General features: G+C 43.0%; 1 protein-coding gene and 1 pseudogene across 1 annotated transcript; both read right to left on the bottom strand.

The window, feature by feature from the left end:
- Nucleotides 1-20,433: 20,433 nt before the first annotated feature.
- On the bottom strand, nucleotides 20,434-24,191 carry LOC121985760 (bifunctional levopimaradiene synthase, chloroplastic-like). The gene is made up of 12 exons (XM_042539383.1): nucleotides 23,809-24,191; nucleotides 23,396-23,708; nucleotides 23,119-23,302; nucleotides 22,806-23,023; nucleotides 22,584-22,704; nucleotides 22,381-22,493; nucleotides 21,954-22,296; nucleotides 21,759-21,857; nucleotides 21,457-21,663; nucleotides 21,209-21,347; nucleotides 20,850-21,104; nucleotides 20,434-20,750 (listed from the first exon to the last, which is right to left on the bottom strand). The coding sequence occupies exons 1-12, from the start codon at nucleotides 24,049-24,051 to the stop codon at nucleotides 20,454-20,456; spliced, it is 2,532 nt and encodes an 843-aa protein (XP_042395317.1). The 5' UTR covers nucleotides 24,052-24,191; the 3' UTR covers nucleotides 20,434-20,453.
- Nucleotides 24,192-24,971: 780 nt separating this feature from the next.
- Nucleotides 24,972-25,116, bottom strand: LOC121988023 (annotated as a pseudogene).
- Between the last annotated feature and the right edge of the window lie 1,045 nt (nucleotides 25,117-26,161).

Here is a 26,161-nt window from a genome sequence, read left to right on the forward strand (position 1 = left end):
AAGGCAGCCATAGAAGTTGAATGGCTCAAAAACTTCATGATGGACTTAGACATGATTTCTGGTTTGTCCAAAAATTTATTACAATTTTTGTAATAATAGTGGTGCAATAGCAAACTTGGAGAAACCATAAGTCCATAAGGCAAGTAAACACAATAGAGCGCAAGTACCACCCAATACGAGACATCGTATAACGAGGAAAAGTTATTATCGCCTAGATTGCATCAGATGATAACCTATAAGATCCTTTCACTAAGGCCCTTAAGGCAAGAGCTTTTGATGGCCATGTTGAAGGGTAAGGAATCAGATGTATGACAGTAGATATGGCAACTTATTCTTTTAGTATAAGTGAGAGATTGTTAGAGTGTATACTAAAAGCCAAGCTTTTTGTAAACATCTATTTTGAAATAAAAGAATCACATAGGTCAAATGTCTATATTTATTTGCTAAGTGTAGTTGTTCAATTAATTTATATTAAAGATAACATGGTGAGTGGTGTCACTCATAGAAGATCATGTTATCAGTTCTTTATAAATTATAAACAGTTGCTCATGACTAAGATGGAAAGGAACAAACCGTTGGAATAGTCATAGTATAATTAGGTATTAGTTTATCTTGACTAATAAATTACACTAGTACACTCTAAGTGCATTGAGTATGACCATTTAAGGTAAGTTCTTTTTATACTGACTTAATAAAATAACAAGACCTTAGTTGTTATGGAAGTGTGTGCTCTTAATCCTAATATAATAGCAAGTACATATATTTAGTATTTATTTCTTTGACTTATCAAAGGGTGAGATTTAGCTTGATAAATCAATAGATCCAATAAGTTGGGAAATGATATTATTTATAGTGTGTGTTGTTAATTATAGAAGGAAATTGTGTCCTAGTAATCTAGGTTGATAATGTTCCCAAGAGGAGCTCATAAGGATTGTCATGTTAAACCCTACAGGTGGACTTAGTCTGACATGACGATAAGGTTGAGTGGTACTACTCTTGGACTAAGACATTAATTAAAATGAGTTATTGTCAGTAACTCAATTAATTAGTGGGCATCCGACATCTTAAACATAGGGAGACTAACACACTCATAATAAGAAGGAGCCCAAAATGTAATTTGGGATTGGTGTGGTAGTTCAATAATAATTCTTTAGTGATATGAATTATTATTGATGAAATTAAGTTGGGTGTTCGGGGCGAACACGGGAAGCTTAATTTCATCGGGAGACCAAAATCAATTCCTCCTCTCGGTCTCTATCGTAGCCTCTTATTTATAAAGTATTATACTCACCCTTACCCACCTTCTTACCCATCCTAATGGGGCCAGCCAAGCAAGCTTGGAACCCAAGCTTGGGCCGGCCAAAGTAAAAAGGATGAGCCAAATTGAGGGGTCAGTCAATGCTTGGAGCCCAAGCATGGTGTGGCCGGCCCTAAGCAAAATAAAAGGATTTTTATTTTAAAATTTTTCTTATGTGGATTCCATGATTTTAAAAGAAAGCTTAAAATTTAAATCTTTCCTTTTATAGCTTTCTACAAAAGATTAAGAAAAGATTTGATATCTTTCCTTATTTGTAGATTGATAGGAAGATTTTAATTTTGATAAAACTTTCCTTTTTTTATAACCATGTTCATGATTTAAAAAGAGAGTTTTAAAATTAAATATTTACTTTTATAAGTTTCTACAAAAGATTAAGAAAAGATTTGATATCTTTCCTTATTTGTAGATTGAAAGGAGATTTTAATTTTAGAGATAACTTCTCTTTTGGAAATCATCCACATGTTTTAAAAGAGAGATTTTAATTTAAATAAATTTCCTTTTATAACCAACCATTAAGAGATAAATTATTAGAGAAATTTTATTTTTAAAATTTTTGGAAACAAATAAGAAAATTTTAATTTTTGTTTAAAACTTGCCTATTTTGGAAGCTCTTAAGGTGGTCGGCCATATGATTTAAGAAAAAGAATTTGGTTTTAATTAATTAAATTTTCCTTTTCATGGCAAAGGAATTAAGGAAGTTTTTATTTAAATTTCCTTATTTGCCAAGACCAAGAATTATAAAAGAGGAGGTAGAGGTATCTTCATGGGTGATAACTCTATTTTTATTTTCCTCCCTCTCTTCCTTGGTGGTGGCCGGCCCTAGAGCTTCTTCTCCTCCTCTTCTCTTCTTCTTTAGTGGACGGTTTCATCCCTCTCTTGGAGCTCTTGTTGGTGGCCGGTTCAAGCTAGGAGAAGAAGGAGAGAAAGGAAGTTTTTGTTTCTTGCATCCCTTGGAGCTTGGTGGTGGTGGCCGAACCTCTACATCCTTGGAGGAGTCTTGGTGGCCAAAACTTGGCGAGGAAGAAGAAGGGCTTCGGTGGTTCTCATCTCGGTAGATTGTTGGCCACACAACGCCCGAGATAAGAAGAGAAATACGGTAGAAGATCAAGAAGTCGTTGCATACAAAGAAAGGTATAACTAGTAATTATTTTCCGCATCATACTTGTTTTTCTTTGTATGAATTCCAAACACAAGAGACATATGATTCTAGATTTTCGAATTTGTGATTCGAGTTTGTGTTTTTTTTTCGAATTTGTGATTCGATTGTTCTTTTTGGTTAAACCTAATGTTATTTTAGAAGATTAAATATTGAATTTCGTTAAGATTCTTTGTCGAGACAGTGGTGGATGATCCCATACCCAAGAAGGTCATGTTCCTCGCCATGTTTGACCTAGGAGCCAATTTCTGAAATTAATATTTAATAGAATTTATAACATAGGTGGATTTGGATCAATAGTGTTAAGATCCGCTTGCAATTCAAATCTAAACCATTAAGAACAGATAAGTTAAATTTGGAATCAATAATGTTAAGTTCTGTTTGCGATTTCGAATTTAATTTCTAAAGAACACAATAGGTTGTTAGGAAAGGTTCGACACTTGTATAAAATTTTTGTACAGTGAAACTGGTACGATCTTCCTAGGACCAACCAACACTCGGACTATTATAACAAGGGAGAACAACTGCAAGCCTCCATGACCGAGAGTTCCCCGCCCAAAGATTCGAAGAAGGGAAGGTCATAGTCCTCTGGGAATAACCGAAGGAGATGCTTGAAGAGCAGGTGCCCTTCTCTATAAGAATACTCGAGGAAAGGCTACCAAAGGGGTACAAGCCCCCAGCTATTGGAGAGTATGATGGTAGCAAGGACCTGCAGGATCATCTCCGAAAATTTCAGAATGTTGCGTTGCTACACTAATACAGCGACGACATCAAGTGCCAAGTGTTCTTAAACACTCTATCCGGCTCAGGACAAAAATGGTTCGATGGACTACCGAACGAGTCCATCACCTGTTTTCAAGACTTCAAGGCCGTTTTCCTGCGCAATTTTGCCAGTAGTAGGAAGTATTAGAAGACAAACCATTGTCTCTTTGCCCTCAAGCAAGGGTCTGCGGAACCCTTGAGAAGCTATATCAAACGCTTCAACCAGGTAGCCCAGGACGTCACATCCGCTATCTCAGAGATATTGATGAGCGCCTTCTCCCATGGTCTGATGGAGTGAAAGTTCTTCCGAGCTCTCATCTGAGAGCCTGTGAAGATTTTTGATGAAATGCTAGGGAAGAAAGCTAGCTACATCAACGTAGAAGAAGCCAAGGTGGCTCGGTAGAAGGTAGACAGGGTGCCTGCTACTGCTAATAAGATGGAAAAAAGGTCGTCCCAACCTCCAACTCGGACCTGCAAGATCATCTCCGAAAATTTCAGAATGATGCGTTGCTACACTAATACAGTGATGACATCAAGTGCCAAGTGTTCTTAAACACTCTGTCCGGCTCAGGACAAAAATGGTTCGATGGACTACCGAACGAGTCCATCACCTGTTTTCAAGACTTCAAGGCCGTTTTCCTGCGCAATTTCGCCAGTAGCAGGAAGTATTAGAAGACAGGCCATTGTCTCTTTGCCCTCAAGCAAGGGTCTGCGGAACCCTTGAGAAGCTATATCAAACGCTTCAATCAGGTAGCCCAGGACGTCCCATCCACTATCTCAGAGATATTGATGAGCGTCTTCTCCCATGGTCTGATGGAGTGAAAGTTCTTCCGAGCTCTCATCTGAGAGCCTGTGAAGATTTTTGATGAAATGCTAGGGAAGAAAGCTAGCTACATCAACGTAGAAGAAGCCAAGGTGGCTCGGTAGAAGGTAGACAGGGTGCCTGCTACTGCTAATAAGATGGAAAAAAGGTCGTCCCAACCTCCAACTCGGTCTCCCCCCCCCCCCCCCCGGCCAAAAAAAAAAAAAAAAAAAGAGGCCCTACCAGGATTTCCACCCAGTTAGGACTCCAGGACGGCTCAACCAGTAGAAGCTGTCCAAGCCTCTAGACGCGGTCAGTGGGGACCCCGTTATTGCACTTACCACAGGTCTCACACTCATTCCACTGGAGATTGCGTCCAGTTTGCCCGTGACTCTCGGTGTGCAACTGAACTTGGCCTACCTCAGTCCGAGATCGCGCCCAAGCTTCAGAGGCTACTAGCCAACTAGCCTATTGTAACAAGTCAGTCAGGTAGATCCCTATGAAAATGGTCAAGGAAACTAGCAACCAGGCGGGGTAAGGAGGAAATGGAATCTCTTGAGAAGGAGAATAGGGGAAATGCCGCCATCTGAGATATCGGCATAATCTCTGGTGGACCCACTGATGGGGACTCTGCCTGAGCCCGAAAATCTCATGAACGCCTCTTGGAGATACATGCGGTAGGATGCAGCCAGGAACAAGCTGTAGGGGTCGTTATCAGTTTTGAGCCGCAAGATCTAGAGGGATTGGAGCTCCCCCATGATGATACCCTAATAATCAAAGCTGTCATCGCCAATAGTCATGTGGTCAAGATTTTCATTGATATCGGAAGCTCTATCAACATACTATTCAAGAACACCTTCGAGGGTATGCAAATCGACGCCAGTGAACTCCAGCCCGTAGTCAAGTCATTGTACGGGTTCACTAGTAATGAAGTAAAACCAATAGGCCAAATCAAGTTAGGCATATCTTTGGGTAGCAAGCCCCTGATGAAGACTCGGAGGAGCACTTTCATAGTAGTGGATTCTCCATCCTCCTACAACGTCATCCTGGGAAGACTGACACTGCACGAGTTCTGAGCGGTTGTCTCCACCTTCTATCAGAAGATGAAATTTCCTATGGGTGACCAGGTCGAGGAAGTCAGGGGTGAGCAACTGATCTCTGGCAAGTGTTACATCAAATAGTGAAAGTGGAGACTCGCAAAGCCTAGAAAACTCAGGATGGAAGAATCCATGTCATCCAAGAGGAGCCTCTGCCTATAGCAGAGGAATTCATCCCTTGGGAAGAGGTCTAGCTCTATCCTGAGCGTCTGGAGAGCATTACTCGCATAGTAGGCGATCTGCCAATCGAGATCAAGACAGCTCTGGTTAAATGCTTGACACACAACAGGGACGTCTTTGTATGGTCCCCCGAGGAGCTACTGGGAGTCAAGCCTAAGGTAGTTGAACATAGGCTACACCTCTTGCCTGATTCCTGGCCAGCCAAGTAGAAGAAGTAGAACTTCTCGGTCGAACAAAATAAGATCATCCGAGCTGAAGTGGATCAACTCTTGAAAGAAGGACACGTTAAAGAGGTGTAGTTCCCGTCCTGGCTCTCTAACATAGTCCTGGTGTCCAAACCTAATAATAAGTGGAGGGTCTGCATTGACTTCAAGGATCTCAACTGAGTTAGCCCTAAAGATTGCTACCCACTACTAAGGATCGACCAGATGGTGGATTCAATCTCGAGCTGCGAGAGGATCTGCATGCTGGATGCCTATCAAGGATATCACCAGATCCCTCTCGCCTAAGAGGATCAGGAGAAAGTCAGTTTCATCACAGTCGATGGTACTTTTTATTATACAGTTATGTCATTCGATTTACATAATGCATGAGCTACTTATCAATGGATGATGGATAAGATATTTCAGGAATAGATAGGGCGGAACATAGAGGTCTACGTAGATGACATCCTCATCAAATCTACCTTGGCAATAAATTTGATTTCTGACATAGAAGAAACTTGTGGTACATTGAAACACTATGGACTGAAATTAAATCCATTGAAGTGTATGTTTAGAGCTCAAGGGAGAAAATTCCTGGAGTACCTTATTACCGAGCGGAGAATTGAGGCCAACTCGAAAAAAGTTCAAGCACTCTGAGACATGCAGGAGCCCCGGAATCTGAAAGAAGCTCAGAAATTGGTAAGTAGAATAACTGCGTTATCCAGGTTCATATCCCGATCAGTAGACCAAGCGCTCCCCTTCTTTAAGGTACTCCGAAGAGTTGCTAAGTTTCAGTGGGATGAAGAATACGGCAAGACTTTTGAGGAACTAAAGCAACATTTGGAGGCCTTGCTTCCATTATTTAAACCCATCACTGGGGAGCCGCTCTGGGTCTACTTGTCAGCTACCCCTAAGGTCATGGAGGCAATTCTGGTGAAAGAGCAGGATAATGTACAGCGGTCAATGTACTTCTTTAGCCACTTATTGAAAGAGGTCGAGTCCCGATACACGGTCCTAGAGAAGTTAGTTTATGGATTGGTACTTATGGCTCACCGCCTTCGACCTTATTTTTTAGCGCACCCAATCACGGTCTTGACCAATAGCATCATGAGGAAGACCCTTACCAACATGGAGATAGCTGGTCGTCTCATCAAGTGGGCAACAGAATTGGGAGAATGTAATATATAGTATCAACTCCGAATAGCAATTAATGCACAGACCTTGGTAGATTTTCTGACGGAGATCCATTAGCCTGACTCTAAAGAAACATTGAAGGTATGTGTGGATGGATCATCCACTCAATAAGGAAGTGGCGTGGGGATACTCCTTATGTCCCCTCAAGAAGATATTATGCAATTAGCGGTTCAGCTAAACTTCAGGGCTACCAACAATGAAGCAGAGTATGATGCATTATTGACTGGATTGCAGGCAGCTTGGCATGTAGGAGCAACCCGAGTAATCCTTTACTCAGATTCTCAACTGGTGGCTCAGTAAGTGGCTGACAACTTTGAAGTCAATAATGAGAAGTTGCAGTTATATAGAGAAGCATACGAGAAAATAAAAGAGAACTTCAAGGAAGTCACAGTCACCAAGAATCCTCACGTGGACAACTAGAGAGCAGATGAATTAGCCAAAATGGCCAGCTCTTTGACCACTTGAGTTCTGGACAAGTCAATAGCCCAGAGCTTTCTGATAACTTAGATTGACCTGCATAACAATTTAGAAGAGCCAATAGATTGGAGAGCTCCGATAATCCTTTATCTTCAACAAGGCATCTTACCTGTTGATATGGAAGAAGCTAGATCGATCAGGAAAATAGCTCATACATATACATTGATTGGGGGCCAACTGTATAAGAGTTCATTCTCTCAGCCACTGCTTAAATACTTGGGCCCGGACGAGGCAAAATACGCCCTGCAAGAAGTCCATTAGGGATGTTGCGAAAATCACGTAGGAGGAAGGACGTTGGCCTACAAAGTACTCCTAGCCGGGTATTTTTGACCTACTTTGTAAAGAGATGCTCAACAGTTAGTAACCACCTATCTCTCTTGTCAAAAGCATCAGAACCTGACCCATCGGTCGACTGAAACTTTGAGAACCTCAATAGTCTCTTGCCCCTTCGACCAATGGGCTATGGACATTGTAAGACTGTTCCCTATGGCTCCCAGGCAGAAGCGCTTTTTACTTGTGGCGGTGGATTATTTCTCTAAATAGGTGGAGGTAGAGGCCCTGGCCAGGATAACAGAAGGAGCTGTCATCCAATTTCTATGGAAGAACATCCTGTCCTGATTTGAAATCCCTTACAAGTTGATCTCAGATAGTGGTCGACAGTTCCAAAAATGCAAGATTCAGGAATGGTGCCGCGGATTTTGCATCACTCAGGCTTTCACTTCCATGGCCTATCCACAAAGCAACAGACAGACGGAGGTCACTAATAGGGAGATAGTGTGCAGGCTGAAGGTTAAGCTGGACCATGTGGGAGGTGATTGGGTCGAAGAACTCCTCAGCATTCTTTGGGCATACCATACAACTCCATGAGAAAGTACAAGACTCACTCCCTTCCATCTCGTCTACGGCAACGAAGCAGTCATGCTGGTCGAGGTTGGAGTCCCGTCCGACCGACAATTACTGTATGACCCTAAGAATGCTGAGCGGCAACTTCTCGAGCTGAATCTAATCAGTAAAACTCATGAGAGGACGGTTGCTCAATTAATCGTGTACCGTCAAAGGATGTGGTAGACATATGACAAGAAGGTGATCCCCCGCTTCTTTGGAGAAGGGGATTTAGTATGGAAAAGGATCAAACTAGTTGGAGAGGTAACTAAGTTAGCACCTCAGTGGGACGACCCATACAAGGTCATTAAGAAACTAGCATCCAGTGCTTACTATCTACAAGATGCTCAAGGTAGATGTTTGGATCGCCCCTGGAGTGCTAACTACCTGCAGCCCTATCATGTTTGAAAATGTTACCTTGTAGCAGTAGTTGTTTGAGAGAAAGATCTAAGGCCCGGAGATGAGCATTACAGGCATATGAGCAAAAAACCTGATCAGGTAAGCCTGACCTGGATTAAGTTTTCAATGAGGCACTTCAGAAGTCCTCAAGTCATAAACGTGACTTAACTAAGTCCTACTGCACTCCTTTAGCCAGCCTCAAGCAAAGCTCTTCAACCTGGGCTAGCTATCTCAACCAGGGCAGGCAAAGATGTAAAAAGATCTCTCTCATAAAGTTCTTTTGGCTTGTGGCCTAATGAGCTATACCTCACTTACACACACGAATCTAGCCCAAGAAGAGTAGGAAAACCTCAACAGGAAGCGAAAACTAAGAAGCCATAGATAAGTTTTTATACATAGAAGGCAATACAAGCAATATAATATGCTAAGATAAATAGTCATTTAAATTCAGAAAACAAATATTATCAGGCATTTCTTTAATAATCCGATGATGGTCCAAGAAATCTTCAAGGAGGTCGGACGATAAGTACCCTCCCTCTTGAAGTTGTTGGACTGCTCATACTGCTCCATAGGCAGTGATTGGATAAAGTGATCTCCTACTTGGGAGCCAAACTCCGGAGAGCGCGGGCACTCTACCCGATCGATCAAATGACGATCATTCTCCCCCGCCTTATAAGCCTTAAGGCCTCGACTGAGTGAAACAAAGCAAATCGGGCTTAAAACAGGTCCACTTGTAAGGAGCTCAACTCTACAACTTGAGATTCCAGATCCCTTCTATGGTCTATGAGGAGCATGTCCTTAGAGTTAAGTTCCTTAGTCAGATGGTCCATCTCTTGCTTGTGTATAAGCCGAAAATCCTTTAAGGCTGTGGTTTGTTGAGCTAGATCTGACTGTGCTTTCTCCTTAAGGGATAACTCCTCTTGGTACTTAGCCTCAGATGACCGGTGGAGAGCTTCTAGTCTCTTCTGGTCATCCTGTAACCGGTTAGCCTCCCGTAGGGCTTCGCCTAGGTTCCATTCGTAGGATGCGTTTACCTTTCTCAAGATCTCCACCTCTACCTTTAGTTGGGACACAACCAAAGTGGGGTCAGAAAGTTGAGATTCCAGGTCGACTATATGATCCTTTAAGATCTTATTATGCCAATGTATATACTATAAAGTCTGACACAATAGCATCGACTCGACAAAAATCTATTCATATAAACAGGAAGTCAGGATAAGAAGAAAGGAGCAATAAGAGAAAGCAGAGGCTTACTGTGGTGGCACCTTCAGAGAACCGGTCCGCCTGAGCCGGTAGTGGGAGTGTAGACATTCGTTGCATAGTTTCCTCCCAATGAGTCGCTAGTTAGCCCCGTAGTAGGATACAACTAGCCTGGGCAGTGGGGTTACGACGCAACCCCCACTCTGAGGGCTTAGTAGCACGAAAATGGGAATGTCGGGGCCAAGATGATCTAGGAGTGGTCCCGCTCAGGCCAGGTGGAGTAGAAGTAGACGGCAGAGGGGGAGGAGGCCCAGCCGGGGTGACTAGTGAGGAGTGACCCTCCGGATCAATCTCTTCTTTAACGACTGGGGCTTTCTCTCGATCGGCTCCGAGTCGAGGTTTTGGATTAATAACAAGGTCACCCGAGTGTTATGGATTGGGGATAGAAGTTGGTGTTGTCCGGGGCAGTGGGGTCGTAGCATGTGCCTCGGCTACCGGACGGGATCCAACAAGTCTACGCCTTGGTTGACGCAAGAATGGTTGTTCATTTGAGTCAGACCCCTCTTCCAGAGTCTGGGGGCGACGAGTGGGAGGAGCTGGATGAGTCCGCCTCGCAGGCTTTGGAATAGAGTGTGCAGGAGGCGTCACTTGAGGGGCGACAGGATGAGAGACAATAGTAGCAACCACACCAGGAGTGGCTGAAGTGGAATGTGGAAGACCTCGCTTGCCCGAGATTATGTGCTCTCGATGATTTATTTCCAAAGCACTTAGGAGGAGGGGTCTGGTCAAAGATGATCGGGCAAGAGTGTTGGTTGCATCAAAATGAGCGTTAGCGCGAAAAGGTAAGAGAAAGTTAAGGTGAAGATAATGCTTACCAAAAGAGTGTGGTAACTCTAAGAGAATGAGACTCAACCTAAATAAATACAGCGCATCTTCAGTTAACAAGACGCTCAGGTCGAAGCACCAGCCCTCTAACTGTGATGACGCCTCCACAAAAATAGGATTTGAGCAATAGTCTCCTAAAGGAAGCACAGAAGGAATAGAAAAGCTCCGCTCAGTAGGCCACTCCACGGCAGAGAGAAAGCGAATGAAGAAGTATTTATCTTTCCACTCCATTCCTGAAGGGGGCAAGGGGGCAAAAAGGTTGGTCTGGGTATGAGTTTGGAAACGGAAAAGACCCTCACTATGATGACGGGGAGTGAAGAAGTAGTGAAATAGGTGAGGAGTCCAATGAATATCACACAAGTCATAGAGGAGAACAAACCCGCACAGGATCCGAATGGAGTTGGGGGTGAGTTGACAAAGGGAAATGTGAAAGTAGCGACTCACATTAGAAAAGAAGAGGTGGATTGGAAAATGAAGGCCGACCACAACCAGTTCTTTGAAAAAAGTCACATAGCCCTGAGGTGGTCAGAAGAGTCGATGGATCTCAGAGGATATGATGATATGCATAATCATGGACACTTCATACACGAGATCTACATCGCTGAAGGTTGAGACCCTAAGAGTATACCTAGGTATGGGAGAATCCATGAAGGAGGCACAAGCAAAAGGTGGGAAAGCAAAGCCTCGGAAGAGGGAAGAGAAGGTGAGATGACTTATACTATTCGCAAGAAGTCCAAATGAGTTATAGTAGTGCGAGGAGATGTTTGGAAGAATGCCTTGACATCAGCGTCAATCAAGCAATCCATAAACGAGGTAGTTGGCGTCAGCTATAGGCATGGAAGTAATGTTGGTCATTGGATCACCTTAAAATATGGTGCGGAAGTGGTCTTGTCAGAAAAAGGCAGATAAAAGGGCACATGGTAAATTGGAGTGGAAGTCTTTATGGCCTCGGTAATAGGCGAGGCCACCGTAAGCCTCACCCTGGTTGGCAAGACGACCCAGGATTATCGAGGCTCATGACTGATCCAATAGTTATACTATGTAACCCGTTCGGGAAGATGGAGCGGCCAGTAAGGAGTAAGCCCCCGATCAGGTGGAATGACCCTCGCAGAGGCTTGCCCGGATGATAAGCTGACCAGGCATCCACGGAGAGGTCAGACACTTGACAAGTTACTTAGGCACATAAAGTAAAATGTCTTAAGGTCTTAGACGGGCTCCCCTTGGACATTCTAGCACCACACTTCACACTGATAACATGTCCATCCACACAACCATTTACACGACTTCTTAAAGAAATTTCCAGATTAAAGTCTCGAAGAAATTTGAAGCTTTACATCATCACCCAAAATAAAGACAGCTACAAGAGAACACAAACTATTCAAAGGAAGGGATGGCTTCATCGAGCACCTCGGTGAGGAGACAGGTCTGGTCCAGGAAGTTTTCAGGGGGAGTCGACTGGAGCAAGCCCTTCTCTTGCAACTACAGCAAGGCCCCTGCACCATCATAGCAAAGTATTTGGTCGATGAGGGTGCCTATCTTCGACCCAAACTCTTTGGAGGCTAAGAAAGAGGTCTTGTGAGCTGTTAGATGAGAGCTCTCACCCGCCTGATAATCCTTTAACTCTTCCCCGACCTTTTATGCATCGTCCTATTCCTTAGCCAACTCCTAGCGTGTGGCCACTGTCTTTGCCCTAGCCGTTGAAAGATCCGCCTACACAGATTTAAGATCAGCTTGAGCCACTTCCAATTGCTTCTGATGGGAGGCCTCCCGATCAGTGCTGGCAGATAAATCTGTCGTTTTAGCCGCCAGGTCTATCTTCAGAGAGTCATGTGCCTCTTGGAGCTCATTCAGTTGCGAAGAGAAGATGGTCACCTCTGTCTCCTTCGCCTCTAAGTCAGCCAGGATCTGGACGCGCCTCAGGCCCTCAAACTTAAGCTTGAACTCGTTGGTCTTCAGGGTGGTCTACAAGGACTATACCTTCTCTTACTCTGCATGAGTCATGCTCCTGGCAGTTCAGGCTTGCTCCTCCTCCACCTGCAGGTTAGATTAGATCAAGCTCTCAGTGGTTGTCAGGTCAAAAGCGCGGCTAGCAGTCATAGGAGACGTCATCTCTTAAATGCGAGCTCTCAAGGACTCATTCTCTCGGTGAAGACCGGCCATATCCTGGGATAGGCTCAGCCCCATGACACAGGTCTGTAGAAAGCACGGGCAGGATTAGCAGTATTTCAAGAATACGAAAAGGAAGCAGATAAAACATGCCGACACTAATCGTTGGGAGAACTGGTCGGCCAAGTCCAGTTGAGGGCATTCCAAAATCTGGTCGGTCGTGCTTTTCCATGAATGGGCCAGGGCACCATGAAGTTACACCTGATCGTATTTGGGAGGTGATGGCAGAAGGAATGGGGCCCAGCACCTGGAGAGATGGCAGTTGGAACAAAGAAGTGAAGGTATATCGCCCTTTGAGGTGTTCCTTGGGGTGAGAAGAGGAAGTAGGAGCCGAAGCCAAAGGCAGTTGCTGGCTCGAGGATGGAGGAGCAGAAGGCATAACAGTCCCGAGCTAGCATTCCGCTCGGGTGGTTGCTTGCTCCTGAATGGGGACTAGACAGGAGAAGAGGATGTAGCCTCTGACGAAAGTGGAGTGCTCACCCGGACAGGAGTTTTGGCCTTGGAGGCTCCTCGTGACATAGGCAGCCTCTGGGGTGACGATTGGACTGATGGAGTGACACACCGTCTTTTACGCTGAAGCCATAAGCACTTCTTAAGAGCCGGGGAGGGAGCCCTCTCTCCAGTAGCTGCCTTGATGGGAAGTGATTCAGCTTCAGGGGCCTCAGGGTCCCCCGACTGTTGAGAGGAAGCCCCTACTGAGGCCCTGGCCTAGGGAACCTCCTAGCCTCCCATGATCTCTCTACCCCGCTTCCGCAGGATTGGGCTGGGCATCGCGGAAGAGTCGAGGGTGAAGACTCGAAATATGACGACTTCTACAAACAAAGGAAAATACCTCAGTTAGTGGAGATATGTAAGGAAAGTCGAGTGATCTTACCAAAAGGTGCGCTCAGAGGCGTCTAGATGAGGCTTAGTCCGAAAGTATACAACACACTCACCCATAGCAGAGAAGAGAGCCGCAATTGCACTCCGTCCAGCTTTCCAAAGGCAGTCAAACAAGCGGGTTGGTGTTGATGGTCTCTCAACTCGAACGGAGAGGGGAAGATTGAGGCGCCATTCAATAGGTCAAGTCACGGATTCAGACAATTGGACATAGAAAAAGTGGGACTTCTAGCCTTTATTTGAAGAAGGTAGACCCTCGAAAAATCTATACCCGATCCTGGAGTGCACCATGAAGATGTCAGGCTCTGATCGCCTAAGAGAATAAAAATGGTGAAAGAGTTGAGGAGTCAAGGGGATCTTATACAGGCGACACAAGATCACTATTCCGCACATAGCGCGGAAGGAATTAGGAGCAAACTGGGACAAGGGGATATCAAAGTACTGACTCAAGGAAGAGAAGAAAGAGTGGATAGGAAATCAGAGACCGCTGAGAAGTTAATCTTTGAAGAAGGTCACAAAGCTGGTGGGAGGAGGATAAGGATGGTCATCAGGTCCTGGAAGGCGAAGCGTATATGCTTTGGAAAGCTGCAAACTAGATTGTATAAACCTGAGGTCACTCCTATCCAAATCTGAACGAAAATATGTGTACCATGGCACCATCGTCTCTCCATCCATTATCGAATCAACAAATGAAGGGGCAGAAGATAAGAGATGAGAAGCACTTACACGAAAGGAAAAGCGAACGAGCGTAAGCAAGTAGAGGAGGAAAGGTTGAAGGAAGATGAAGCGCTGATGAACAACTGTTGGAGGCCTTTAGGGTTTTTAAACCAAAACCCTTAAGGGGCATTGGGATTTGAGCTGGACAACCAAAATGAAGGGGCTCATGATAGCCGCCAGATCAAGAGGAAGAAGCAACCTGGGGTCGCGTGCATAAAAGCATTAAAACCAGAAAAGTTCGGGGGGCACATGTCAACTCCCTATGAAATGATATTTATGATAGAAAGGACAGAGAAATCATGAGTTGATATGCAAATAGTGGCACCATACCTCGGGGAGACCATGCCTTGAGGATCAAAAATTTCATACGACTATCTCGGGAAATGGAGTAGAAGGCGGCAGGAAGCGTTGATCAAAATTTGTCGCCTCATCCCTTTCTCGGAATCAGGGTATGATTCAAATTTAATTGATGACTTATGTAATATGCTTCATGATGGCAGGGGGATCAGGCTAAGTACATGAGTGCATCTCCTTTAATCCACAACTATTTCCCGGTTAGGTTTCTAGACCACTGCCTAGGCGGGCTTCCAGACCACTTCCCAGTCAGGCTTCGAGACTACTTCCTAGTCAGGATTCCAGACTCTCACCCCAGCACAAGTTCTAAGTAAGCATGCTCTCATGACCAATGACCTCTCGGTCAGGCTCCAGACTCTTGCCTCAGCACGAGTTATAAGTGAGCATGTTCTCACACTTCCAAACTCTTGCCCCAGCGCGAGTTCTAAGTGAGCATGCTCTCATGACCAACAACCTCTCGGTCAGGATTCCAGACTCTCGTCCCAGCGTGAGTTATAAGTGAGCATGCTCTCACAACCAACGACCTCTCGGTCAGGCTCCAGACTCTCACCTCAGCGCAAGTTCTAAGTGAGCATGCTCTCACGACCAACGACCTCTCGGTCGGGCTCTAGACTCTCGCATCAGCGCGAGTTATAAGTGAGCATGATTTCACGCTTCAAGACTCTCGCTCCAACGCGAGTTCTAAGTGAGCATGCTCTCATGTCCAATGGCCTCTCGGTCGGGATTCCAGACTCTCGCCCCAACGCGAGTTCTAAGTGAGCATGCTCTCACGACCAATGACCTCTCGGTTGGGCTCCGGACTCTTGTCTCAACGCTAGTTATAAGTGAGTATGCTCTCACACTTTCAGACTCTCGATCCAGTGTGAGTTCTAAGTGATCATGCTCTCACGACCAACGACCTCTTGGTCGGGCTCCAGACTCTCGCCCCAGCGCGAGTTATAATTGAGCAAGCTCTCACGACCAAGGACCTCTCGGTCGGGCTCCAAACTCTCGCCTCAGCATGAGTTATAACTGAGCATGCTCTCACACTTCCAAACTCTCGCCCCAGCGTGAGATCTATGTGAGCATGCTCTCACGCCCAATGACCTCTCGGTCGAGATTTCGGACTCTCGCCCGAGCACAAATTATAAGTGAGCATGCTCTCATGCTTCCAGATGTTTTCTCTTGCACGAGTTATAAGCAAGTATGCTCTCGCAATCAATGGCCTCCCGGTCGACCTGCCAAATCATGACCTTAATACAAGCGCCAATAACACCTGGCCAGAATAGTATGAGCAAAAGCCGAAGGAAGTGACAAAAGGACTAGGGTCTAGTCAGTTAGACCTGAGCCTCCTTCGACTAGACTTGGAGGGGAGGCTTGTGATACGGTGTATAAAAGTGGGGTACGATATGGCCAGACGTCTATAAGTCAAGGGGGCGTGGCAGTCAGAAGTCAAGAGGGCGTGACAGTCAACAGTTAGGGGAAAGAAAGACTTAGACCGCCTGACGTCATCAGCAGTATAATTCCCGGTCGAGTACTGACAAATCATGATCCCAGATCAGAGACATGAGATACGACCAGGAGTAAGCCTTGACCTCCCCCGACTGATCCGGTTTCCTCAACCCAATCTGCACAGACAGGCCTGGTACTTGAAGTAAGACAACTCCTGGTCGGCCCTTCAGTACTCTAAGCGTGAAAGATGGGACCCTCGTCGTAGCTCGTCTCCCTCATCAAGACTCGGGCCAGGTGCCACACCTTAACGGTCAACCTGAACTGCCCGTAACTAAACCCGAGCGGGACAAAAGGCACTAGGCAACAACAATGTCAGCAAATCATAACCGTCTGTCAGGGAATAACTGCCATATGCCAAGAAATATTCTAATGGTCTACAGTCATTTGTGAATAGACCTTCTCAATCCATAAGAGGGTGCCACGTATCCTCCATCAGTCGACAAGCCCTGCGACCCGACATTCTCTGACAGCGGTCAGACTTCAAAGGTACGCATGGTCATATAAAAAGGGAGGTCCTCTCCCTTGCGCAGGTACGCGCACATTCGCACTAGTCTTCTACAATTCTTTTTCCTTCGTACACTATTCTTATGGGGAAAAAGTATTTGACTTGAGCGTCGGAGGACCTGCGCCGGGGACTTTTTTTCTATTTTTTGGTCTCTAACGCTCCATGTGCTTGTCTGAGTGTGCGCAAATCCCAAGTACCGCCGATTTAATCATTGTCACCCGTTAGTCCCTCGTGGGAGTTTGTTTTCTTGGGCGCACACGCTAAGGGTGTCCGCGTCGCCTCTCCATCAACACCAACGACATCTCAACTTGCCCTTATCTAACTCAGATTCCGGACAGAATCACTGATCAACTGACTTTCTTAATATCGAACCCAACTTTAGAGGTATCAGCTTATTCGTCGTGCCAACTACAATGAATAATTAGCTATCTTATGTCTCTATGTAGGGATGTAAACGAGCCGAACAGTATTAGGCTCGAGCTCGGCTCGTTTAAGTTATATTCGGGCTCGAGCTCGGCTCAAGCTCAAATCGAGCTTTTATCACAAGGCTCGAGCTCGGCTCGTTTTAGAATTATCAAGCTCGCGAATAGTTCGAGCTCAATTATCAAAGTTAACGAGCCTAACTCGTTAAACGAGCTCGGACTTGTTTTCGGGCTCGTTTAGAGCTCGTTTTAGAGCTTATTTTTTTCTCATTTTAAAGTTCATTTTAAGACTCGTTTTAGAGCTCATTTTTTTAACTCATTTTAGAGCTCGTTTTTTTGGCTCGGTTTAAGGCTCGTTTTTTGGCTCACGAGCCTATAAACGAATATGTTCGCGAACTCACGAGCCGAATATCTTTAAGCTCGAGCTCGGCTCGATAAAACTGTCGAGCTCGAAATCGAGCTCGAGCTCGGCTCGATAAGATAAATAAACGAAGTCGAACGAGCTTTTTATCGAATAGAACTCAGAATAGCTCGCGGACCGTTTGGTTTATTTACATCCCTATCTCTATATAGGGCATAACATAAATGACGCGCTAAAAGACATATCATAACTAGGCTCGAAAGGAATGCATCATCTGAACAAAATGAAGAAGAAATTGGACATGATTTGATGATTATAATCGACAATATTGTCTTTTAATTGAAAAAGAATAAATGGAGTGTGTTTGTATTTAATCATTAATTTACCTTGCCAAATGGTGCCACCAGCTGCTGCAATGCTGCGATTCTGTCTCCCTGTTTCTCCTTTCTAACCTTTTGTTTTTTTGTTTGAAAAAGAAAAAATTAATCAAAGATTAAACTAAAAAAAACTCAAAAATGCATCTGTGTTTCAACTCTATGTAGTCATTTTTCTCCAAGTTCATTTGTATATATACATACACACACCTTTAAAGCAGAGAAAGGAGAGCGCAGGTCAAACCGAGACTTTCTGAGTGGTGGTGTTTGAGATGGTTTTTGCTCCCAAGTAGAATTACATGCTCTGTGTTCTTCGGTCACTCCACTGATCAAAGAGTGCATCTTGAAAGCATGCAGCTGTTAGAGACAGAAGGATGCTAGGCTTCTAGGTTAGTCATCGTTTATACTTCCCGATTTATTCTGATGGTCGGTGGGAAACTTCCGTAGGGTCAAGCCGGTCACTCCCAAGGATAGTCAATAAGGCTAACTGGGATTATCATTTTCGGGGGCTGGGGCGAGCATAGTCACCTTTTGCCACCTTAATTCTCTGACAACGATTATATAAAATGTCCAATAAGGAATATTAAGCTGTTGGATTGATGAGTCATTAATATGCTTTGATGGTAGGTCGGTCGAGTCCCCTCTAACGTCCGATCGGACCTTATTCTCATACAGGGTTGGGTCGGCTAAGGAATGTTGACTATCTTGAGCACTCAGCCTCTCCGAGGACTTAGCCTCCTTGAGGACTCAACCTCCATGAGGACTTAGCATCCTTGAGGACTCGGTTCTAAATTGAACTAAGATGACTCAGGGTTCCATCGAGCCAGGGGGGTTGGAATCTAATCGGACAAAAAGATCTGATCAGCTGGAATATTCGACTGAGCCATGTGACAGTGCTAACCCCGAGTGTTGAACCTTCCTTGACTTTGATCGATACATAAGTCAGCTTTCTTGACTTCGACACCACTCCGGGGGCCCTACCTTATGTGTCCTATCATAAGCCTCTCCTTCAAATCTAGTCGAATGAAGCTATAAGCTTAACTGACTAAACACTTATGTTTTTTGTTTTCTCATTTCCCAATCGGACACTCAGTTTAAGCTGACGTCATCCCCCCACGATTATACTTTGCATCTCGAAAATAGGGCACATCACTCACAACTAAAGCTTAGTGCGGTAAGCACGTCTTTTGACCATAATGATGATTACCTATTCACACCCCAAATAAAAACAGACCATCCTTTTATGCCACTTGTCACATGTCTGTAAAAGAATATCGGAAGTGACAGACTACTGTTAGGATTTGATGTGATAGATGGTCATTTGAATTTAACGACCTTGATTTTTCCTCTCTCTCCAGCTTCCTATAATCGGATAGCTCTCGTACATTGAGTATTACTAGGGTTTTTAAGGTTTTGAGCATTCCCTTCTACCCTTATCTATTTTTCATTCTTTTTTGCGACTTCTCTTTCAACCCTTCTTGTCGTCGCCCTTGCTTGCTTATGGTTTCCTCTCTCCATTGTAAATTTATTTTTCACATCTCCTTTAATTCCTTCTTCCGTTTTTCATGGCCACTGTTCCCCCTTCTGCCATCTCCAACCTTTAGTATGCTTCAACTGGCTTGGACTTTAACAGTAGAAATGTGGACCAGATTTACCTCACTCATCACCTCCCTGACGACCACCACATCATTATACCTTCAGGCCATGATCGTTCCAATCTTCCTCCAGTAGGATACATTACCCTTTTTAAATATCACTTTCTAGTCGGTCTTCACTTTCCATTGCACCCCTTCTTTTTCAAAATCTCTCGATACTTCCACACAATAATTAGCCCCAACCTCCATGAGATTACTGTGTGGAGTTATCATTCTCTTTTAATTATGTCATTTCTCTTTGATTCTCATGTCTTCTATTATTTTTATGATCCCAAGAAATCTGAACCAGACATCATTATTCTCCAAGCTAAGCCCGAACAGGCTCTGTATTTTTAGAGAAAATGCATCTTCCAACAAATGTTAAAAATCTCATTACTTTCTCTCTCCGACCCGTTCCTCTTGTATCCTTTCCGATCGACTGATAGATGGAATTGTCTTTTGTGCTAGAAATGAATGAATTTCAATGGGAGGCCATGTATACCACCGTCTCAGGGATTTTATCCGGTCTAAAATTGATCAACATCCACAAACTATTTTTAGAGGTCGTCTCATTAGGGGTGAACATTCGGTTAATTCGGTCCATAAATTAATTGAATTAACCGAAAACCGATTTAGTTTTGGCTAACCTAATCAAATCAAAATTTTATTAAAACTGAATTAATTGAATTAATTATTTTAATTAACACCGAATTAACTAAATTTATTTAAAATAATAATAAAAAAAATTATACAAAATTAATATCAAATTAACTAAATTAATCGAATATCCATCCTCTCATATATCTTCGGCCAAGTCTCATTTGAGCTTTTACCACTTCAATAAGAAATTCAGCCCCTTATAATATATTTAATTGATTTTTTTTATTATTTTACAGCCGAAATTAATAATAAATATGATTGTGATGGTAATCTAAATATATTAAACAGAAATCAATTTCTGATTAATATGCTGCTGAACTATCTCGTTATTCCGTTCATGCACTACCGATCGGAACAGGCGTGTAGAAGCGTTGCATGGCTTCGGCGATCTTCTGCATATGCGCCGGCGAGGTGAAGTCGTCGTGCAGGAAGAACTGTGTGATCCTCGCGTGCTCAAACATCAACCTCCGGCAGCTGCGCGGCACCAAGCTCGGCTTTAGACTCTCGTGCACCAGCTCGTCGAACGCCGCCTCCATCTTCGCCTCTACGTGGCCCAACGCTTCCTCCGCCGTGCAGTTGTTCTCCTTCATGCTCAAGACCACAGCGTTGTTCCCATCTGGCACCAGCGAGTTCTGCATGCGCCAAATTAAAACGATTAGTGATCAGTTTAATTCGATAACTCGAGAAAGCATGCAATTACTGTATCGAGTCCGATTAATTCAATGCCATACGTTGTACATTTGGACATCGATGTACAGTCTCAAGAACTCGGAGAGTTGATCCTGGAGTCTGGATTTCTCGTTCAAGCAAAGCAGATCCAAATCCTTGAGACGCTCTCCCATCAGAAACACGGAAGGCAGTAATCTGACGGCCACGCCCAATTCGCTCTTGCCAAGGTCGATGTACTCCTTCAATGAGTGTTCCACGCTTTGTCCTCCTAATTTAGTCTCCCTAAGTTTCATGTACACCTCCATCTGTTTCTTCCTCTGTTGTCATTATTTCACCAAGGAATTTCAGTTAATTATTTAACTCTAATTAAGAATGATTAAAATGAAAAACTAAAAGTTTCTTGCAATTAATAGTAACTTACGAGTTCATGGAAGTAGGGGAACACATCCTTCCCTTGGGCTTTACTGGCTTCCCCTGCTAATTCATTCAGAGTCTCATACAAAACATTGAATGTTGTTTGCAATTGAGCTGGAAGTGAAAGAGCCAGCGAGGGATTCCACCTGTAAATTAAATAAATCACAAGATAATTAGTCAGTGATTTCATTCCACATCAAATTAATTAAACAGTATTCAGAACGGGCAGCATCCAGCATGATTCCCACTACTTACTCTTCAACTGCTTGGCACAGCAACTTCAAGTCCTCAGTGGATTCATGTTTGTAAAACAGATCTACGAGAACATTTTCAATGGAATTGAACTTGGTGTAGGCTATTCTGCTCGTAGCAAACTCCGGCTCAGAGAGTGTAGAAGCGATAGCGAAGTGAAGCTGCTCGGGGGACAGAGAGGCAGCTTCTAGTCCATAGCTATTCCACCAACTGTTAAATTAACCATATATACTTGTTAGGATTCTTACTGCTTCAAAGCCCAAAAATGAAAGAATAAAATTAATTAAGAAGTTAGCGCAACATACTCTGCAATGGAATCCGTCTCCTTCTTGTATATTGCTTGCAGCCTGTTGAACTCCAACTTGGCAAGTTGTAGGTACTTCGGATTTGTCACATTGTATATCCTAAATATCGAGACGTACACAAGTCGCTTAATTTTCTAAATTTTGAAGGGGAGTAATTGATTAACAAAGCGGAATTAAAAATTGATTGTTACTCACAGGTAGATGGTCTTGGCGAGCCAAACATCGCTGTCTCCATAATGCTCAAGGTATTCCCTGGCATCAAGTCTGGGGAAGCTCCTCCTCCACGGGTACTCCAAGCCACGAGCAACCTCTTTGCCCAGTGCCTTCTTGCAGGACCACTTGTCGTCGACGTTGTTGTTCTTCACGCAATCCTTCAAGTATGTCTCCACAAAGGACTCGGCTTCCTTCAGAATTTTCTCGCCGGGGAAGGCAACCTGAGAGAAGCGGTACAAGTTGTACATGTCTGATACTCCACGATGCGTTTGGCCTGGGAAGCATATGAAATTGCCATCGTCGTCTCTGAAGAACTCGATCAGATCTGCAAGCAAGTGACTCTTAGTTACGTTGGAATAAGTCTCATAAGAAATTAATAATGAACTTATGCACCATATATGTTGCATACCTGAGGAGACAGGGTAGCCATATAACCTCATCAGACGGAGGGCCATGCACGTATCGTCAACATCAGGAACGGTGTTGTCTCTGCCCCAAGAAACGCCTTGTTTCCCAGCATATCTATTCAACAACCATCGATAATTAAATTCTTTAGCGTAATGAGTTTAAGTATAACCAGTCTAGTTTGAATCTAAAAAATACTGGTCGTACTTGTAAACGTAATCAAGCGTCTCTATGATCTCTTTCTTGAAGAGATGGTCGATCCCAAGTCTCGCGATCGTATCGACGGCCCAGATGCGTTCGAAAAGGTCGATTGGGTATTGGCAGGGCACTGTTTAATTCGCCATGTTAATGAAATTAATTTATAACTAAAGAAGTTGCCGATCGAAGATGAAAACAAAACCAATTAAAATTTTGATAGGGATAACTTACAATTGTCTCCAAATCTGTCTAGTACAGATTGCAAGAACTCAAGGCATTTCTTGTCACCAGTCTTCATGTAGACTGCGGCCGTGGAAGAAGCAGAGCTGAGGAAGCTCCCATCTGCAGATTGAAGCTTGAGAATTTTGTCCCATTGCACGACTTCCTGTAAGGCTTCCAACGTGTATAGCAGCGTCGTGTGCACTGAATGCATCACTTGCACTGGGATTCTGCCACAGATCAGTTGTAGTTTGCGTTGAATTCGATTTTCCTTGCCGATTAAATCAGTAATTAATTAATCTATACTCATTAATTAATCAGTCACCTGCTCATTTTCTTTTCCCTAAATTGGACAATTTTTTGAATGGACGGACGATCATATGGAAGATCGATGCCCAGAGTCTTGGCTTCGTTCAACATGGAAGGAAATGCAACCTCGAATCCGCTAGTTATCAGACTCTCGCTCGCGGTCTCTATTTCATCCACATGATTCCTCAAGTAATCTAGACCTGCAAGATCAATTAAGTTGTAGATCGATGATTCATTTCACATGCCAAAATCATTAATATATATATTGATTAATTAAAGATATTGTGTGGTACCTTTCTCTATCTGGTCTTCTGCAACGTTCCAGGTTTTGAGTGCAAGGACGCATGACAGAGTGCAAATCAATCGATCGAAGACGAGGTAGTAAGTGGGCTCTCCCCAAGAGCCATCTTCCAACTGGTTCTTGAGAATCCAATCAACAGTCTGCGGGAAGTGAGGCCTGCTCGGTTCCTCCGTGGACGGAATCCTAGCCACCCACGCAGTGTCATAAGCCGAAGCGTTCGTCTCGCCGTCGTTCATCGACCGGAAGATCTCTTTGATTTCCTTAACCAGCGTCTCCCACCTCTCGTTCTTCTCCTCAACCTTCGCCTAAAAAATTTATGAGCTAGCAGTAAGCAGAAAGTACATGCATGCACGCACGCAAGGCAGGATCTTGATTCTTGATTGATTTTCAGCCGAGGTCTATTACCGGGAGGGTTGGCAACTGGGCTTCTTTTGTGAGCTCGACTTGTGGAGATTGCGTTGCTTTGAGAGCGATTCCGGCACACCTCTTGCTCCGTGACTGGATGGAAACCGTCTTTTTTCCGTGGCTGAAGCCTGCGCTGCCATTGTTCATCCTCGCCTGCAGGGCCAAGTTCCGGCGGCCATTGGCCAGGCCCCTCGACAAGGCGAGGGTGTTGGGAGCGGCAGGAAGCTGGCACAGGCTCTCCATGATCTCTGATCTTCCTCTCCCTCACTCTCTCCGCTTGTGGCTTCTGAAGGTTTATGATTCGTCTTTGGCAAGCTAAGTGCAGCAGCTGTCTGTATACGAAAGAGAGGAGGGGGAAGGAATTGGAGTTGGATCAATTAGTGGAGAAGTCATCTATAAGTAAGAGAGGTGGCGGATTACTTGCGACCGTCGAGTTCCGGCGTTGAGGAGGATTCCAAGCAGCAACGTCGGTTAACGATGCTAGGTGGGGCGCCGGTAAGTCATTGAGAATACCACAACTATATAATAAGTAAAATGATAAATGTTGACCAATAATAAAAAAATCTTTAAAATTATGGAAAACAACTAATTTATTATCGTAAAAATATATTTTAAATGCAATAATTTATAAATATACAATTAATAATTTTTCAACATAACAAAATACATTAATCAAATAAAACATGTATGGATACCATTAAATATTTAAAAGTATCATCAAATAATTTAGTGAGGTAAGTTAGTAGTAAATTTTAATTAACATTAGTGACTGTGCACACACTTACATGAGCTATGCTCCTTATATCAAGTAGGCCAATGCAAGATGAAATTTGAGGGAAAAAGAATTCACTTATAAAAAATAGTTTTAATTTTTATGGATTCCCTCTACTTTTATTTATTTTTTTTAGTAAGGTAAAACTCTATTATTTTTATAATTATATATACTTCTAAGAGTTATAAAAAATTGAGGTAGGACAACTATCTCACTAAAATTATACGTAGCTCTGCTCCTGCTTACGTGTATAATATAATACATGAATACATACGGGTAATATACTCTCTTTTATAAAAAAAAAATTAATTTAATTATTTATATCAAAAATTAAACTGATAAGAATAAATATTACACTTAATCTTAGCCAAAAGAATGTCCATAAATTAGGTAAGAGTGTGTCAAACCCATGTAATAATGTAATGCTAGAGTGACGCTCAAGAATTCTAACAACAAGCTACTGTAACAGACTCCTCTCTTATAAAAAATTAATTTAATATCATATTTGATATTAGCCAAAAAGTTGAGAAAAGCATATTTTTTAGCATCGTTTACCCAATATATTTTTAGAATCTTCTTTGTTCATAATGTTGTCAATTCTAAGATGTTGGATTAAAGAAAACTCTAAATTTTTAATTAATTAATAAGAAAATTTCTCAATAATACACTATAGCTGAGTCTCAAACTCTAGAACACTAATTGATATATTTATAAAAATTATTAATAAATCATAGAATTATTTTCAATATGAATAATAAAAAGAACATTAATATACTTTCATTTTACCTCGCCAAAGTTACTTAGTAAAAAGGAGAAATTTTTAATAAAATAATAAGATAAATTATAAATAAAAAATTATTAAGTTAAAAATAATATAAAAATTATATGCTTTTTAAAAAAGTGTTTAAATTTAAATTCCACAAACTATATATCATACTTAAATTTGTTTGGAGGATTAATTTGCTTTAAATGTAAACTAACGACGCAAAACATACCAAATATTAAAAAAAAAAAGAATGTAGACATATATTTGACCGGCCTTGCACTGATCAAATCTGACTGTCCCAGTAAATAGATTAATTGGTGGAGGATCATCGACCGGCTGCGCTTTGACTAACTAATCCCTCACACCTGATTTCTTCCCTGTTTCCACAATATGCTAGAATATCTCTGTACAAAGAGAGAAAAAACATGGGCATTGGCTACATCACGGACGGCCATGGCGCAGCTTTGTCTCGTCATACCTTCTCTTCTGTGGTGGTTGCTATGTCTCCGATAAGATTGTGAAATTAGTCTTATTAATGATAAGAACAAGATATATATCCTGTAATCTAAGAAGGTCGACGTCCTGCTGTTCATTTAGTCACTAGAGATTCCAAATGGATTAGATCATCCCTGAACTTAATAATATGGTTAATTTGTGGTTCAAGTTTAATCTATATATACATTTGCATGAATAGTGTTATAATATTTTATTGTACCAGCTTCTGCATTTGCATGCACAAAAAATGTCCACGTTTGGAGGTAGCCATTTTAACCATAATCTGATAATACTGAATTAACAGAGACTTACAATAACTT

Source organism: Zingiber officinale, chromosome 5B, assembly GCF_018446385.1.
Source record: "Zingiber officinale cultivar Zhangliang chromosome 5B, Zo_v1.1, whole genome shotgun sequence".
Taxonomy (NCBI): domain Eukaryota; kingdom Viridiplantae; phylum Streptophyta; class Magnoliopsida; order Zingiberales; family Zingiberaceae; genus Zingiber; species Zingiber officinale.